The following is a 14,493-nucleotide window of genomic DNA, read 5'->3' as shown; positions in this document are numbered from 1 at the left end:
ATATAGTGATAGCTCATTACATATTATGTCTATATTTATATTTTTACAAGTTCAATGGTCATAGCTTAAGGGCAAAATATTACCGAGATTTTTTATCACTGCTATAGATTATAATTTTAAACAAATGTGTGTATTGTGATGTTTCGCAATATAATAAATAAGTGAAACAGATAAAACAGGAATAAATAAAATTACGAATTCGAATTTATTACTGTTAAAACGTATTTTGTTTTAGTTTTACGATCAATTTCACTTACTACGTATATTTCTTAAATGTTATCTTACTTATATCGTATTCTTAATCCTACTATCCTACTAATATAATAAATGCGAAAGTTTGTAAGGATGTGTGTGTGTGTGTTATTCTTTCACGCAAAAACTAGTGCACCGATTGCAATGAAATTTGGTACGTAGACAGCTGGACAACTGGAATAACATATAGGCAACTTTATATCCCGATATTCCTACGGGGTATGGACTTACGAGGGCGAAACCGCGGGCCGCGGCTAGTTACCTTATAAAGAGAAATTATCTTCATTTTCCTATGTTGGACTTTAATAAAATAAAAATAAAAATACTTGAGCTCTATTCCTCAATTGCATAATCTCTATTATATTTTAAAACGGCTAGTACTAAATAAAATAATTATTAATTACCTGTTAAAGTTGGAGACGTGCGCCATAGTGGAGCTGGCAACATTTCGCTCTACGTCTGTATAGCCGACCGGTCGGAACTGGAGGTAGCCGCCCTCTTCATTTTTAAAAAGCGATGGAGTCTTGATCTCGATTATCTGTGCAATTAATTTCGATTTTTATCACATACATTGTTAAGTAGCTAGCACTCGTGCTGCCCGCTTTTAAGCAGTAAAGGATACGAAAGGAAATAAAGGAATCAACTGGGAGGAGTAAGGAAAAGAATACGGGCCTTCGGTCGACTAGTGAGAGCCTAGTAAGGCGTAATATAAAAAAATTATTTCCATAGATTAATATTAAAAAAAAACTAACCTCAAAAACGCCCGGCGTATGTTCGTCGTCCAGACTCTTGCGCATAGTATAATGCATCGTATCGCTCGCGTCATCCGTGCTGACCAGCACGAAGTGCAGCGCGAACCTCGATGCGTTATACTCTTTGGACACGGTCAAGTTGACTAGGGAGATATCCACGAGGGACGAATTCGCCGTGTGAATCAAATGCGGCAGTTCGACTGCGTAGTCCCTGAACGGTAGCAGATCTACCTGAAATTTTGTGTTTTACTCATCTAAATATCAACTGGCCATTTATTTATTTACAGTTTACATAATATGGTCTGGAAGTGATTGCTACCTAGGGATAAGACAGCCATTTGTACATGCTTCTCTTACATTTTATGTTCTACCAGCTGACCCGGCAAACGCTGTTCAGTCTTACTCTTTTCATTGAGGGGTATGAAAAATAGACGTTGTCTGATTCTCAGACATACCCAATATGCACACAAAATTTCATAAGAATCGGTACAGTCGTTTCGGAAGAGTTTGGTTACTTAAATTGTGACATGGGAATTTTATATATAATATATGTATCTCTCTTATATTCTGTGTGTGCAATATAGTATTTTAAAATTATATAATCAGTATAAATCACCAAGCTTTAGCTACTAGTATGAGAAAATTATCGTAACAGCTTGGAGCAACTTCATTTTTGAAGATAAAACAATAAAATTTTTGTTATCGGTAAAGGGAAATTTCTTTTGAGATATTCAATTCATAAATCATATTAATATTAGAACAAGAGCTCTTAAATTTAATATATACACAATTGAACTTAAAATATATTATACTAATTGCTGACTGCTGCCCCCAGCTTGCCTATATGGTCAAAGGTTATTTGAAATGAGATGTTTCACTGCAGCTAAAAGTGGGCTATATCATTCTGTAGCCTACTAAAATAAAAGTCACAGGAGGCCATGCTTCTGCAGTGGACACATAATACATTCCCATATATTGTAAAACCTTACCTTCATATGTACAAATCCGTCCCGTTCATGTCTTTCCGAATGTACTGTTCCAACAACATGTACCATTGCCTCTTGTTCAGTTAAAATACTCTCCTTAAGAGCCCATGAGATTCGTTTGCAGCTGTATTCCTTTTGTGGATACTGCGGGCTTATGTAACCATTGTCGTTTAAGTCATCATATTCAATTAACTGAAATTCAAATATTGGTTTATTTGTCTTGCCGTCTCGAGTCTTGTTAAAAGATATAAAATAATTTTTTATGTTGACTCAACTGCTTGTCCCTATTAATTTCCTATGTGAGCATAATTATAAGAAAATTTTAGCTATTATAAGTTGTGATAATGGATGCAACTGTTTTGCTCCATTTAATATTAAGTTGATAATATTAATTAATAACCCATACTTGTGCATTATTATTAAACCATTATTTGGCTTCTTTAATCCACAAATGCATCAAATTCCATAAATCAATTATTTAAGAAAAACGCGTCTTATCCACTTCCACACAAAACGAGATGTGGGCACAGAAAGTACTAAATAATATAAGTACAGACATTAAATGAAAATTGTTAGTTAACTAAGTAGGTATTCAATCTATGTTTACTACTATTAGCCATTTGTTTAAACACATTGATAGCAATAACTGGGTTAAATGAGACACTATCAGCTTTGCAGATGCACATTATGGTCCATATACACACATGGCTGTAATGATTCACTTATTTGATTAAGTTATATCACATTACAATAGTCTAATCGAAAGTTATAATAAAAATGAAACATTGAATATGTAGGTGACTCATTCAATAAATTTGATGATATTATTATAAAAGACACAAAATTTTTGGATAATAAGCTTACAATGATTTTATCCCCTATTGTATGATAGTTGAATGCTTCACCTATTCAACGCAATTTCTTATCCTGTTTAAATAATAGTGACTGTTATTATTATGACCAAAATGTTTGTTATAAAAACAATATTCTTTATCAAAGAGAGATAGAGAAGTGACCTTGTCCTATCTTCAGTGGTTAATGTGTGTGTACAACTGAGGCGTCCTAGGTTTGATTCCCAGAGGGGACTCACAAATAAATGACTCAGTCTGGCAGGCAGAAGACTGATCACCTACTTGACTACTCTGAAAAATGATCAGTGAAACAGATGCATATCACCTGCCCCAGACCCCACTAGGGACCTTCACTCTTTAGAGAGATAACTGTAGATTAGAAATAGTCTGACTCCTGATTCCTATTGTGACGCCATAAATAACATAATTTATACTAAGATAAAGTGATGACATGACTATATACATATATTTACTGTTAGCAGATACAACAATATTATTACATAGTTGGCCAAGCATTACACTAAATTACATGAAAACAATTGAAAAATTAAAAAAGTTCATCTTTCCTTTTAAATGTTAACACTTGTAATGCTGTAATAAATATTTTGTCAATGTCATACATAAGACTACATATGTTGGAATATTGCATATCTGATTTGATTGTGAAAATATTGAGTTATATTGAAATGTTTTCATTACATTATACATACTTTGTCCATAACAGTAGCAAAAGTGTATCTAGGCTCTTCAGACCAAGAGAAGTCCTTTGGCTCCGTTCCATCCCACTTGATGTTTAAGGAGGAGTTCAGACTACCAACAGACATCACCATTGTTGGAAGGTGTCGTGTAAAATCCCATATCTGATGAATAGTGTCTGAATCACCATCAGCCCTGACATACACCAGAGTTGTAGTGTTCATGGGACAGTCATTGCATCCAGGATTCAGAATGGATGATATCTGTGGAAAATTAATATAATTTACAAATGTTAATAAATATTGGTGTTCAAAAGTCGTAAAGGCTTTTTTTAATGTTTGTTTGTTTCAACATATGTTAATGTAATTTGGTACAAGTTAAACAGAGACAACTTTAATTAATTAGTACCGATAAGTAAGTGAAAAGTAGAATACGTAATTATAATTACATCGACGCTCAAGAGAAATAAAGGCTTCTGTGACCTTCGAGATAATCTGTTTGATCAATTATGCTCCAATTATAATCAAACATATTTTTTAACTTTACGTCGTTAAATATAAAATTAACGTCAATAAAATAAAATTACTTACTTTTCTATCCAATCCATTAGCGGCGGAAAAAATAAGGGTAATCAATAAGGCGTAATATATCCTTATCACTAAAGGGAACATTGTGTTTATAAAAACAATAATTATTCACTTAACGCAAAGATCACAAGTCAAAAAGTAACAAATCATACAATAAACATATCAGCACGTGCGCCAAGACGAGACTGTAATTACACTGAGAACGATAATGCATATGATATCTTAAATTGATGTCTCACTGTTAGAAATTATATCATTTATTGTGTTTTCCTAACAAAGAATCACGCAAACGGCAAGAACTTCAATTGCAAAGTAAGCCTGTGTCATGTCACTTACTGACGTTAGAAATGTCATTAGAATGACAAAGCGTTCGATATGGTTAACATATAGCCAACAGATAAGTAAGTTGTAAAAATTTGTTATTTTATGTTATTAACTCAATTTTTTTTAATATTGTGTTTACCTCTAATAATTAAATGAAGTAATTGATGTTGATCTAGGTACTATATTTGGGTTCGTGATTACATAGAAATATAACTACTAAGTTCACAGAATAGTATTCCAAATCTTACTAATATTATAAATGCGAAAGTTGCTAAGTGTAGATGGATGTATAGATGTTTGTTTCTCATTCAAGCAATAACAGCTTATCGTATCTATGAAATTTGGTTTAGTGATAGATAATAGTCTGGAATAGTACATAGGCTACTTTTTAACTGGGTATCACGCGAGTGTCGTCGCGGGTTACGGCTAGTATTTATAATATTTTTATATAAAATTGAGGGGTGAAAAATTACATTGCTATATAAATAGATTATATACGTATATGATATGTAGGACGTTAAGTATCCTAATACTTCTTACTGTGTACTATTCTCAATACTCAGCCAGATTTTTACAACTTTCAAGTTCGAATTCTGCAATATTTAATATCTTTCAGGTATTAAGCGGGTTATCATTGTGAATTTTTTTCACAGACTAAATAGTTTTTTTTTTTAAATATTTTATTGCACAAGAGTGTCGTCTACATGCTGTTTCTTGCGGCTTTCATCTTCGCTACGCGGTGAATGTTCACGTTTTTCTTGTTTTTTACCCTTTTTATTCTGATTCCGAACCGCCTTTGACATTTTGCCCTCACCCACACTGTAAAAAGAATAAAAGATGGTAGAAAGGGTACAGTACAGTAAGGGTACGCTTTACTGTCTCTTTCTTACTGAAGGATAGTTGAAAGCCTGATTCTCTCGTGTAATTGAGTTTTATTATAAAAAAATATGTATTAGTCCATAATAGTTTAGTGCAGTTTAGGCTAATTGGTTGGTGACTTACATTAATTTCAGTAATTTTGTACATGGAATTAAATACAAAGAAACAAGACTGTAAGCCTCAATAATGCTTATTTTATAACTTACTTAATAGAGGCCCTAGATCCAGGGCCCCAGTATGGTGCAGGGTTGAATTGGAACCTCAAGGCGCCATTTTTTCTACTAACTGGGTTGGCATCTGGTCTCTCTGTGAGATCCACTGTGCTTTTTATATCTTGGCTCAGTATGAACTTGGCTGCCAGGTCTGCTTCAAGTCTGTTATACAAATGCTTATGTAAAAATTTTTACGATGCCCTCGTTTTTCAAAATTATCTAAAACTTGAATTTTTTCAATAAAGCTATTCAAAGAACATTGTTTTAACACTACTTTTATAATTTATGTCAGTGCACCTTATTCATTTATATTCTATATTCTGAGAATGCAAGTAATAGATAAAGAAATCAAACAAAAAAAAATACTCCAACCTCCCCCTCGACTTATAAGTCAGTTAAGTATAGTATTTATTACAACAACACTCACTTGGCCGGTTTTATAGGATGCGTTTTCTCCCATGTTCTTATGGCGTCCCATAGGAACTGCGCAGGCGCAGTCGTTTTGATCGACAACTTTGACGCGTGCGAGAATGATACTTGATATCCAGCGTTTAGAATAGCTGATCTATAATTAATAACATCTCAAAATTATATGACGTCATCGCATCATTTTACGTTTTAATTTATTTTCTCTTAAAATATGATAAAAAATTAAAATACGTATATTTTGTATCCACAATAGCCCAATAAAGGTTTTTATTTTCATGAACTTTTAAAAACTAGACGCTCCTCCCGGCTGTGCCCGGATATCAAGATTAGTGTTTTATCCCAAGCAAGCATTTAAACGGGATTATAAGTATCCTATCATTCAAGTCAGCTCATATCTCGCCATATTTCATCAAAATCCGTTCAGTAGTTTCAGTGTGATTGACGGACAATGGAACGGGAATAGGGCAGATAAAATACATCTTTTTCACTGATCGATTTTCTTTGTGGACAAGTAGGTGATCAGTGTTCTGAGTCCTGCCAGACCGAGACATTATTTTGTGAGGCCCCAACGGAAATCGGACCCTTGATTAAAAATTTTAGCATTTAGTATGCTTGATGCTTACCTGATTTTATCAGCATTATAAATAGCAAAAATTAGGAAACAGTTTTTTCTAAAACGAGTAGATATCACAAATACTAAAAAAAAAAACTAACCTCAATTTCAACATGGGCATAGTTTCCAAATGCACTCTTCCAAACAATTTATCCAATATATAATAAAGAGGTACGTCTTGTAACTCCTCTAGGACCACAGATAATACACCGGTTATCCGTTTGGAAGTGCCGAATCTGTGGCAATTGTCCTCTACGTAATGCAATACGCGGGAAACGAATTCCGCATTGTGGATTGGCGCTGACCATATGGGACCGCCTAGCTGTTTGCATGTTAAATAAGTTAATATATAGACTAGTTGACCAGACAAACGCTATTCTGGATTACTCATATAATTTAGGGCTATGAAAAATAGATGTTGGCCGATTCTCAGATCTACCAGATATGAACATAAAATTTGATAAAAATCGACCCAAACGTTTCGGAGGTTAAATATAGAGTTTTGAATGGTAAATATAGGTATGCTTAGTTGAAAAAAAGTAGAATTTGTTGAAATGTGGTAAATATTAACAAAACTTAATAAAAACCAAAATAATAAAAAAATTAAAAAATCTCTACAAACAAACAAACAAACAAACAACGTGAAACGTAATTTAAATATATTTATCTTGTGAATTCTCACATGATGCCTCTGGTTGCAGTGAACACAGAACTCTCCGACCGGCGGCACGGTGGGTAGGCAGCTCTTCATTTGTCCAGGGTTCTTCTCCGTTGGATTCGGTTTGAAACCACCTAATGGTTGCAACGTGAGATTGTCACATCCGACACATTGGTAAACCATCGACAATTTGCTGAAAAAGATATGTTTATTAAAATCATATCTTAAAAAGCAGTGTTTGATGACATTGTAATTTCCTGGTTTTATTTTTTTTTTTCTGGTTAATAAATCTGTGCATCACATTAAAATATACAACGTATTTTTGAAATATCTTTTAGTAATAGAAACAAATGAAAAATGTGATTTAATAATTATATATACGTTAGTAATAAAATTTATAATTTACGACGATAGAAGTCTAAATTGATAATCTTTTACAACCAACTTCAAAAAAAACTGAAGGTTGTCAATTCAACTAATTCTTTTTTTGTGTATGTTACCTCTTTTAGTCAAAAAGTTCCTTACCTGGTTGTTTTTTTACAGTGTATAGCACCAGAGTGCACCCTGACAAACACGCGTAAGTAGAAGTCAGCTGATATGCTGAGCATCGGTTCTATGTACCTGCTGTATCTATTTGCGTGATGCTCTATACTTTGGAGTAATATTCTTAGTGCCTGTGGATTGCAAAATATGAAGATTTAAAAAAAGTCTGTGAAGATTTATTCCATACTTGTCTACATTTGCATGCATGCAGGTACCCACTATGTTGAAGGCATCCGCCAAGAAAGAATTTTGATAATTGTCGAAGCTGCGGGCAACAGTCAGTTATTAAATAAATACATACAAAAATCATACCATTTCATGACAGCATTTAGTTTTAAGACTAACAGCACCATATTTGACGTAACAAGTCTCAGGCGAGTTTCCCGCCAGAACAGCCATGTCAGTTGCGGTAACAAGCAAGAGACCGCCGTCCTGCACACTTTGTACCGCAGAATCAAGGAATATGGAGGGACACCCATAGGGGTCTAGGTCGATGGCTGCAAATCTTTTTGTTGGTGACTTATGTTTGTACATGAGCATGCTGTAACAAGATAATTCTTTAAAGGTAATGATTCACTAAAAATTATAAAATGGGACCAGGTGACAGACAGATACAAAAATTATAGACTACAAATTACCAAGCATCATCGTGGCTGGTCTCAATTAAATTATCCACTCCATTATATATAACATTGTCTTTTATTGTTTCAACTGCTTGTTCAGATAAGTCATTTGCAATTATTTTCGTTACATTTGGTACTTCTTTCGCATATCGAATACTCCTCAAGCCAGTGGCTGAAAGGGCTTCTAAAATAGTTACTGGAATCTGCAATCAAATCAACAAAATTTCTATGAAATGCAGTTTTCTTTTAAATAAAATGGAATTTGGGTAGTTCTGTGTTGAACAAATATAATCATGTGAATGTATTGATAATTTGATAATTTACCTTTTAATAAGAAGTAATCTACTTAAAATGTCTTATGCTGAAAATTTTAGTCTAATGATCAACAAATTTATTTTATGGTGGCATTATTAAATCAAAATTTACAATTCTAAATTTTTGTTAAAGTCGCCAATGAAACTGGTGGGTTGCCTGAAGGCGCTTGCACTGCCGATGTACATTTGCAGTCATAGGCCTTATATCTTTGAAAACGAATTGCCAACTTGAAATGGTTTGGTATAAAGAAAGCATTTATTATTATATTGCATATTTAGAGGGGAATAAAATAAAGGCTTGGAAGGGTAAGGAAAAGGATAAGGGCCTCTAATTTATTCAAATAAATTCATTACTTTAACGTGAATGTAAAAATAACAAACCTCTTCAATATTATCATTTTGTACACCTTCCTGTGATTTTTTCTTATTTCTTGCAATCTTTTCACTCTTATAATCGTCAATAAACACACTCAATACAGCAATACTTAGATCTCGATTGAATTCCTGAACTGGGTTATAAAATACTTTTTCGGAAGATACGCGAATTTCCGCTTGACCCTCTATTATGCTTTTTTTGACCGCTGAAGTGGATGATTCCATTTTCATTATATTCTGTGCCACATGAAACAAATGTTCAAAATAGAAAACTAACCTATAACATTCATAATTCTTATTATAATTAAGTACCTTCCAAACTACAGGTATAACTCGAATATACTGTTTCATATATCTATTTTAAATGAAATAAATATTAAATATTCATTTATAAAGTAAATGATATTAAAGTTTTAAGTTGTTTACAACTTATGGGAAATTAATTTAATAAATTGTGAGTAACAGTAAATGTCAAAGTCATAATTCATAAAGATAGTTTAAGAATATGTAATAAGAGTCAATTCAATTCAATTCAATTTTATTTTATGAATGGCAGTGCTGTGTTGCCACAATTTTGCCAATGTCACGTTGTGGATAGTTTTACATCTGAGATTTATAAGAGGCTCAAAAGTATCGGTCAAGCGCAGATATCTTCAACACAAAAATGAAACACACAATATATAGAAATTACCATTACTACCAACACTAACCAAATTACCAACACTAAGTTAATTTGTTATGGACAAACAGTAATAATGTACAAAGTATAAGTAATAAGAGTCTCTGATTAATCTGTTCAAAACTTGACATTGGCAGAATTCGTCCTCGGTGAGATCGGGAATTGCCCCTAAAGAAAACGAAAAAGACGCAGAAAGAAAGGATATGTAGGATCATAGGTTATACACTAGTTCCAGTTGTCCAGCTGTCTACGTACCAAATTTCATTGCAATCGGTTCAGTAGATTTTGCGTGAAAGAGCAACAAACACACACACATCCTTACAAACTTTCGCATTTATAATATTACTAGTAGGATAGTAGGAAGTAGGATGAGTCAAAGTCAAAGAGTTGTATAATACGGAGAGCCAAAGTCAAATTAAAAGAGTAGTATAATAATACGGGTGTCAAATTCAATATTATGTTGATGTCATGTGTCAGTGTCGTCACTGTCGGCTGTCGCTTAGAATTTGAACTTTGAAGAATCTGGAAAGTTAACCTTACTGATAATATAAATATATTTTTAATATAAATTTAATGAATATCATAATTTATATTTTAGTTGACTAAAGTATAAAAAAAAGCAAGATGCACACTGCCAGTTCTGTGATGCGAAGTACTTTATTGTTTAGTCCAAAAATTAAATATTCGTCGCGACTTACCAGGAATGTTACCAAAGTTGCATCACAATTGAACTGTAAACCGGCTAATAGCAGACTTTTGAGTAATTTTAACAGCAATAGTTTGAAAGACTGTCGCGTGTGCAGTAATGTAACCAGCTATGTACCGTACAAACAGGTAAATTACTTTTAGAAACACTAAAATCGTCCGTATTCTATTTATCAACACTTCTTTCAATGGTCTTACTTTTACATGAGAATTTATTTTGAATTTTTTGTTCTCTTTTACGTACCGCTGAACACATTTGCAATTGTGGTTTTCTTTACAATGTGGGCGCAATAAATTTCAGATTATTAATGTAAGGCAATACTCAACGGGTAATAAAAATGAACCAGAGGAGGAAGAAATCGAGGAAATTAAAGAGGAGACTCCGTTGTTCTCCAGCCAACTGCCTGCAACAGTTGCTGTGCCTGAGGTGTGGCCTCAAGTGCCAGTTATAGCAATAAATAGAAATCCAGTGTTCCCTAGATTTATTAAACTTATAGAGGTAAGAAATATTAAGCATATATATGAAGTTACTCAATAAGAAATCAGCAGATATTTCATAAATTCTTATATTATGATTATTCTTCTATATATGACCTATTTAGTTTATCTGTGAGTTAAAATGACAAATTAAAATTAACATTTAAAAGTTTAAAATATCAGTACTGATTACTGATAATCATAAGAGACTAACATAGTACAGCAATTCAGGATCACATAGAAATCTAATGGTGAAATAATTTTTTTTAATAAGTTCACTACATCAGGACATTAACTGACTACTCAAACCATAATTTCACCAATATTACCTCTTTTAATATTAGAGCTAGCTTATTATTAGTGGTAATATATCCTAAATTTTATTAAATTATAGTCATCATCTTATTAATAAATCTTCTTTATCAATCACTTTTCAGATATCTAATCCAGCCCTTATAGACCTAATTAGACGCAAAGTAAAGTTGAATCAACCATACATAGGCATCTTTCTTCGCAAGAAGGAAGATGAGAAATCAGATGTTGTCTCAAACCTGGATGACTTGCATCAAGTTGGTGTGTTTGCACAAATACACGAAATGCAGGATATGGACTTCAAATTGCGGCTGGTGGTGATGGCACATAGGAGAATTAAAATAACTGGACAATTTATTGAAGATGAGATCGAAACTGGACCAGCTGGTTAGTTATTTGTGATATTTTTATAAATTTTCTTGATAAAAATATAAAAACATTACTTTGGTTAGCCTTTATTACATAATGTGTATAAATATTATTATAAATAACTTATTAGGCATCTATACTTCTCTATCAATTTGGTGGTTTTAGTTTAAGCAGAAGTTTTATTTTAGTAAATGTTTGTACTCAACTTATAATAATTATGTTATTCCTTTATTATATAGTGCACATATGCAAGCCACATAATTCCAGTTCAATCTATCTACATAAAAATGTAAAAAATTATTCATTATATATGTATCCATAGGAGTATTATTTGAATATATTGTATTATTATGGAAATGAACAGCTGAAATATTAGCCTATACCCTAAGGTTATCTATATATACCAAATATTTATTTCAGGATCTTATCATTGTCATTTGCTGTAAACACAATTTCCTATTGCCCTTCCTTAATTTTTATACAACTCACACACACAGCTTCAGTTTCATTTCCGAAATGCGTGTCATTTCAGAAATGAAGTTGAAGTTTCCGATATTTAACACGGAATTTAACGTTACGCGCGAAGAGTCGGACGCGGAGCGGCGCCGGCGCAAGTACAGGAACACGAGGAAGCGGAACGACGGCGAGAAGGATGCAACGGAGACAAAGAAACCACCGCCTGACCAAGTGCTGATGGTGAAGGTGGAAAATGTTATGCATGAGAAGTTCAAGCAGAATGAGGAGGTCAAGGCGCTTACGCAGGAAGTGATTAAGACGATACGGGATATTATTAATCTGAATCCGTTGTATAGGTGAGCGAATGTGATAGTTGTCAGTGGAGGTAGAAAGCTCTTTAGATATATGTTCCCTTCATTAGTATTTGTTTAATACTTCAAATGTAAAATAATCTGATATACAACATTGGTGAAGTAAACAACATCTATATTTATTGCCAGTTCAGAAATCTAAAAAGATACCAAATCGCGTTCAGTTCTAAAAATAAGTAACTATAAATTTATAATATGTGAAATGTTCCATAGCAGACTGTATTTATTGAAAGTATGTGTGCCTTGGGTTACGAGCCCAGTAACACCAACTAGCTACTAAGTTGCCCTTAAACTTATAAAAATTTAAATCGTATTGTATCATTGAGTATATATATATAATTATTTGATATTGTCTAGGTTAATGACTAAAATAATTATAATTTTTGAAATCTAACTACTATATATAATATAAATTTTTTCTAATACTGTTATAATCGTTATAATTTATAAAAAGGCAAATGGTATTGTCTTCATTAAGATAAGTACACAGTACTGTAACATAGTTATAAGCAACTTCACAAATAAAATATAGGTGTGTAATCCAAATTAAATTAAAAAAAACCGCAAATTGTAATTGTTATGTATTTAATGTGTTCTTTAAATAAACTTTTTATCTATCTATGAAATTTGTAGGGAGTCCCTGCACCACATGTTGGCGCAGGGCCAGCGGGTGGTGGACAACCCGGTGTACCTGAGCGACCTGGGCGCCGCGCTCACGGGCGCCGAGCCGCCCGAGTTGCAGGCGGTGCTTGAGGAAATGGATGTAGGTTATTCGTTGTTTTAAATTTCTAAACGTAAAATACTCGCGTAAAATCAAACACAAGAAAATACTATGTCTTAACTTGTCAGAAATCGTTGAAGTTATGAGTTTTGTAAAGAAATAAATTTTAAACTTACTTACTTCCGAAAAGCCGCTTAAAATTGGATAATTTTTCTTTTTTTTTCTATAGTCAAAAATATATATATACATATATATGTACACAAATGTAATTCCTTATCTTTTTTAATGAAGATACCGAAAAGACTGATGATGTCCCTATCGCTCCTGAAGAAGGAGTATGAACTGTCGAAACTTCAGCAGAAGATCGGTAAGGAAGTGGAGGAGAAAGTCAAGCAGCAGCACAGGAAATACATTCTACATGAACAGCTCAAGGTACATTTTTTTATTTAAAGATTTATTGGCTTGGTTACGAGACCTTTAATCCCAGTCTTATTTTTGATAACAAATTTCTTTAATTTTAGGTATTTTCACGTATTTGCTGTAATAACTTATTTTTTCCTTAGATCGTTATAATTTATTTTGTCCTTAGATTTTTAATGTATTTATATAACGCTCAAGGTACAATTTGATATTTTCAAAACTATAAACTAAAACCATAGAGTAGGATTTTAAGAAAACAAAAAAAATATATATCTGCCTTCAAAGTGAACTAAATCAAATTTGAAAGGTAGGCAACAGCTTTAAAATAAAATAAAAAAAAAAATCAAAATCGGTTCACTCAGTCGAAAGTTCTGAGGTAACAAACAGACAGAAAAAAATCGAATTGATAGGCTCCTACTTGTTTTGAAGCCAATTAAAAATGCCATTCTCCAGGTCATAAAGAAGCAACGTAAAGAACGACAAAGACTACTATATACCTTGGTTCTCCCATTCTCCAGGTCATAAAGAAGGAATGTAAAGAACGACAAAGACTGTATACCTTGGTTCTCCCATTCTCCAGGTCATAAAGAAGGAACTAGGGTTGGAAAAGGACGACAAAGACGCGATCGGCGAGAAGTTTCGAGAGCGCCTCGCCGACAAGACGGTGCCGCAAGCCGTGCAAACGGTCATCGATGAGGAGCTGAACAAACTCAACTTCCTCGAGAGCCACAGCTCAGAGTTCAAGTGAGTTTTAATAATGACTAACCTTTAGCACGCACCCGTTTAATTCGGAGTAGTTCAATAGAATACAAACACTTATACTTAGTCTGGCCATAAATACTGTTACACTTAATTATAAAAAAATATTACATTTGAATTTCGAATCTGT

At 33.1% G+C, this 14,493-nt stretch overlaps 3 protein-coding genes across 4 annotated transcripts in view; 1 reads left to right on the top strand and 2 right to left on the bottom strand.

Moving 5' to 3' along the window:
* Positions 1-652: 652 nt before the first annotated feature.
* LOC119839176 (glycosylated lysosomal membrane protein-like) lies at positions 653-4,456 on the bottom strand. Its single transcript, XM_038365386.1, has 5 exons — positions 4,128-4,456; positions 3,552-3,800; positions 1,994-2,182; positions 1,005-1,235; positions 653-790 (listed from the first exon to the last, which is right to left on the bottom strand). Exons 1-5 carry the CDS (start codon positions 4,206-4,208, stop codon positions 653-655), a joined length of 888 nt encoding a protein of 295 aa, XP_038221314.1. The 5' UTR covers positions 4,209-4,456.
* A 672-nt stretch (positions 4,457-5,128) lies between these two features.
* Positions 5,129-9,565, bottom strand: LOC119839152 (probable tRNA (guanine(26)-N(2))-dimethyltransferase). Its single transcript, XM_038365354.1, has 10 exons — positions 9,407-9,565; positions 9,101-9,331; positions 8,421-8,608; positions 8,095-8,323; positions 7,765-7,913; positions 7,264-7,432; positions 6,683-6,903; positions 5,967-6,104; positions 5,534-5,701; positions 5,129-5,267 (listed from the first exon to the last, which is right to left on the bottom strand). Exons 1-10 carry the CDS (start codon positions 9,443-9,445, stop codon positions 5,129-5,131), a joined length of 1,671 nt encoding a protein of 556 aa, XP_038221282.1. The 5' UTR covers positions 9,446-9,565.
* A 697-nt stretch (positions 9,566-10,262) lies between these two features.
* The window catches only part of LOC119839171 (lon protease homolog, mitochondrial), a 12,388-nt gene continuing 8,157 nt past the window's right edge, over positions 10,263-14,493 (top strand). The window contains exons 1-7 of one of the 2 annotated variants that reach the window (XM_038365379.1): positions 10,263-10,607; positions 10,780-10,977; positions 11,393-11,654; positions 12,223-12,448; positions 13,097-13,226; positions 13,476-13,616; positions 14,185-14,348. In XM_038365379.1, coding sequence (XP_038221307.1) covers positions 10,398-10,607; positions 10,780-10,977; positions 11,393-11,654; positions 12,223-12,448; positions 13,097-13,226; positions 13,476-13,616; positions 14,185-14,348 — 1,331 coding nt within the window. In that variant the 5' untranslated portion in view covers positions 10,263-10,397. Of the gene's footprint in view, positions 10,608-10,779; positions 10,978-11,392; positions 11,655-12,168; positions 12,449-13,096; positions 13,227-13,475; positions 13,617-14,184; positions 14,349-14,493 lie in introns of both variants that reach the window. The other variant, XM_038365378.1, reaches the window with a different exon arrangement.

The sequence above is a fragment of the Zerene cesonia genome, unplaced genomic scaffold, assembly GCF_012273895.1.
Source record: "Zerene cesonia ecotype Mississippi unplaced genomic scaffold, Zerene_cesonia_1.1 Zces_u009, whole genome shotgun sequence".
Lineage (NCBI taxonomy): Eukaryota > Metazoa > Arthropoda > Insecta > Lepidoptera > Pieridae > Zerene > Zerene cesonia.
This window is presented reverse-complemented; position numbering and strand designations above follow the sequence as displayed.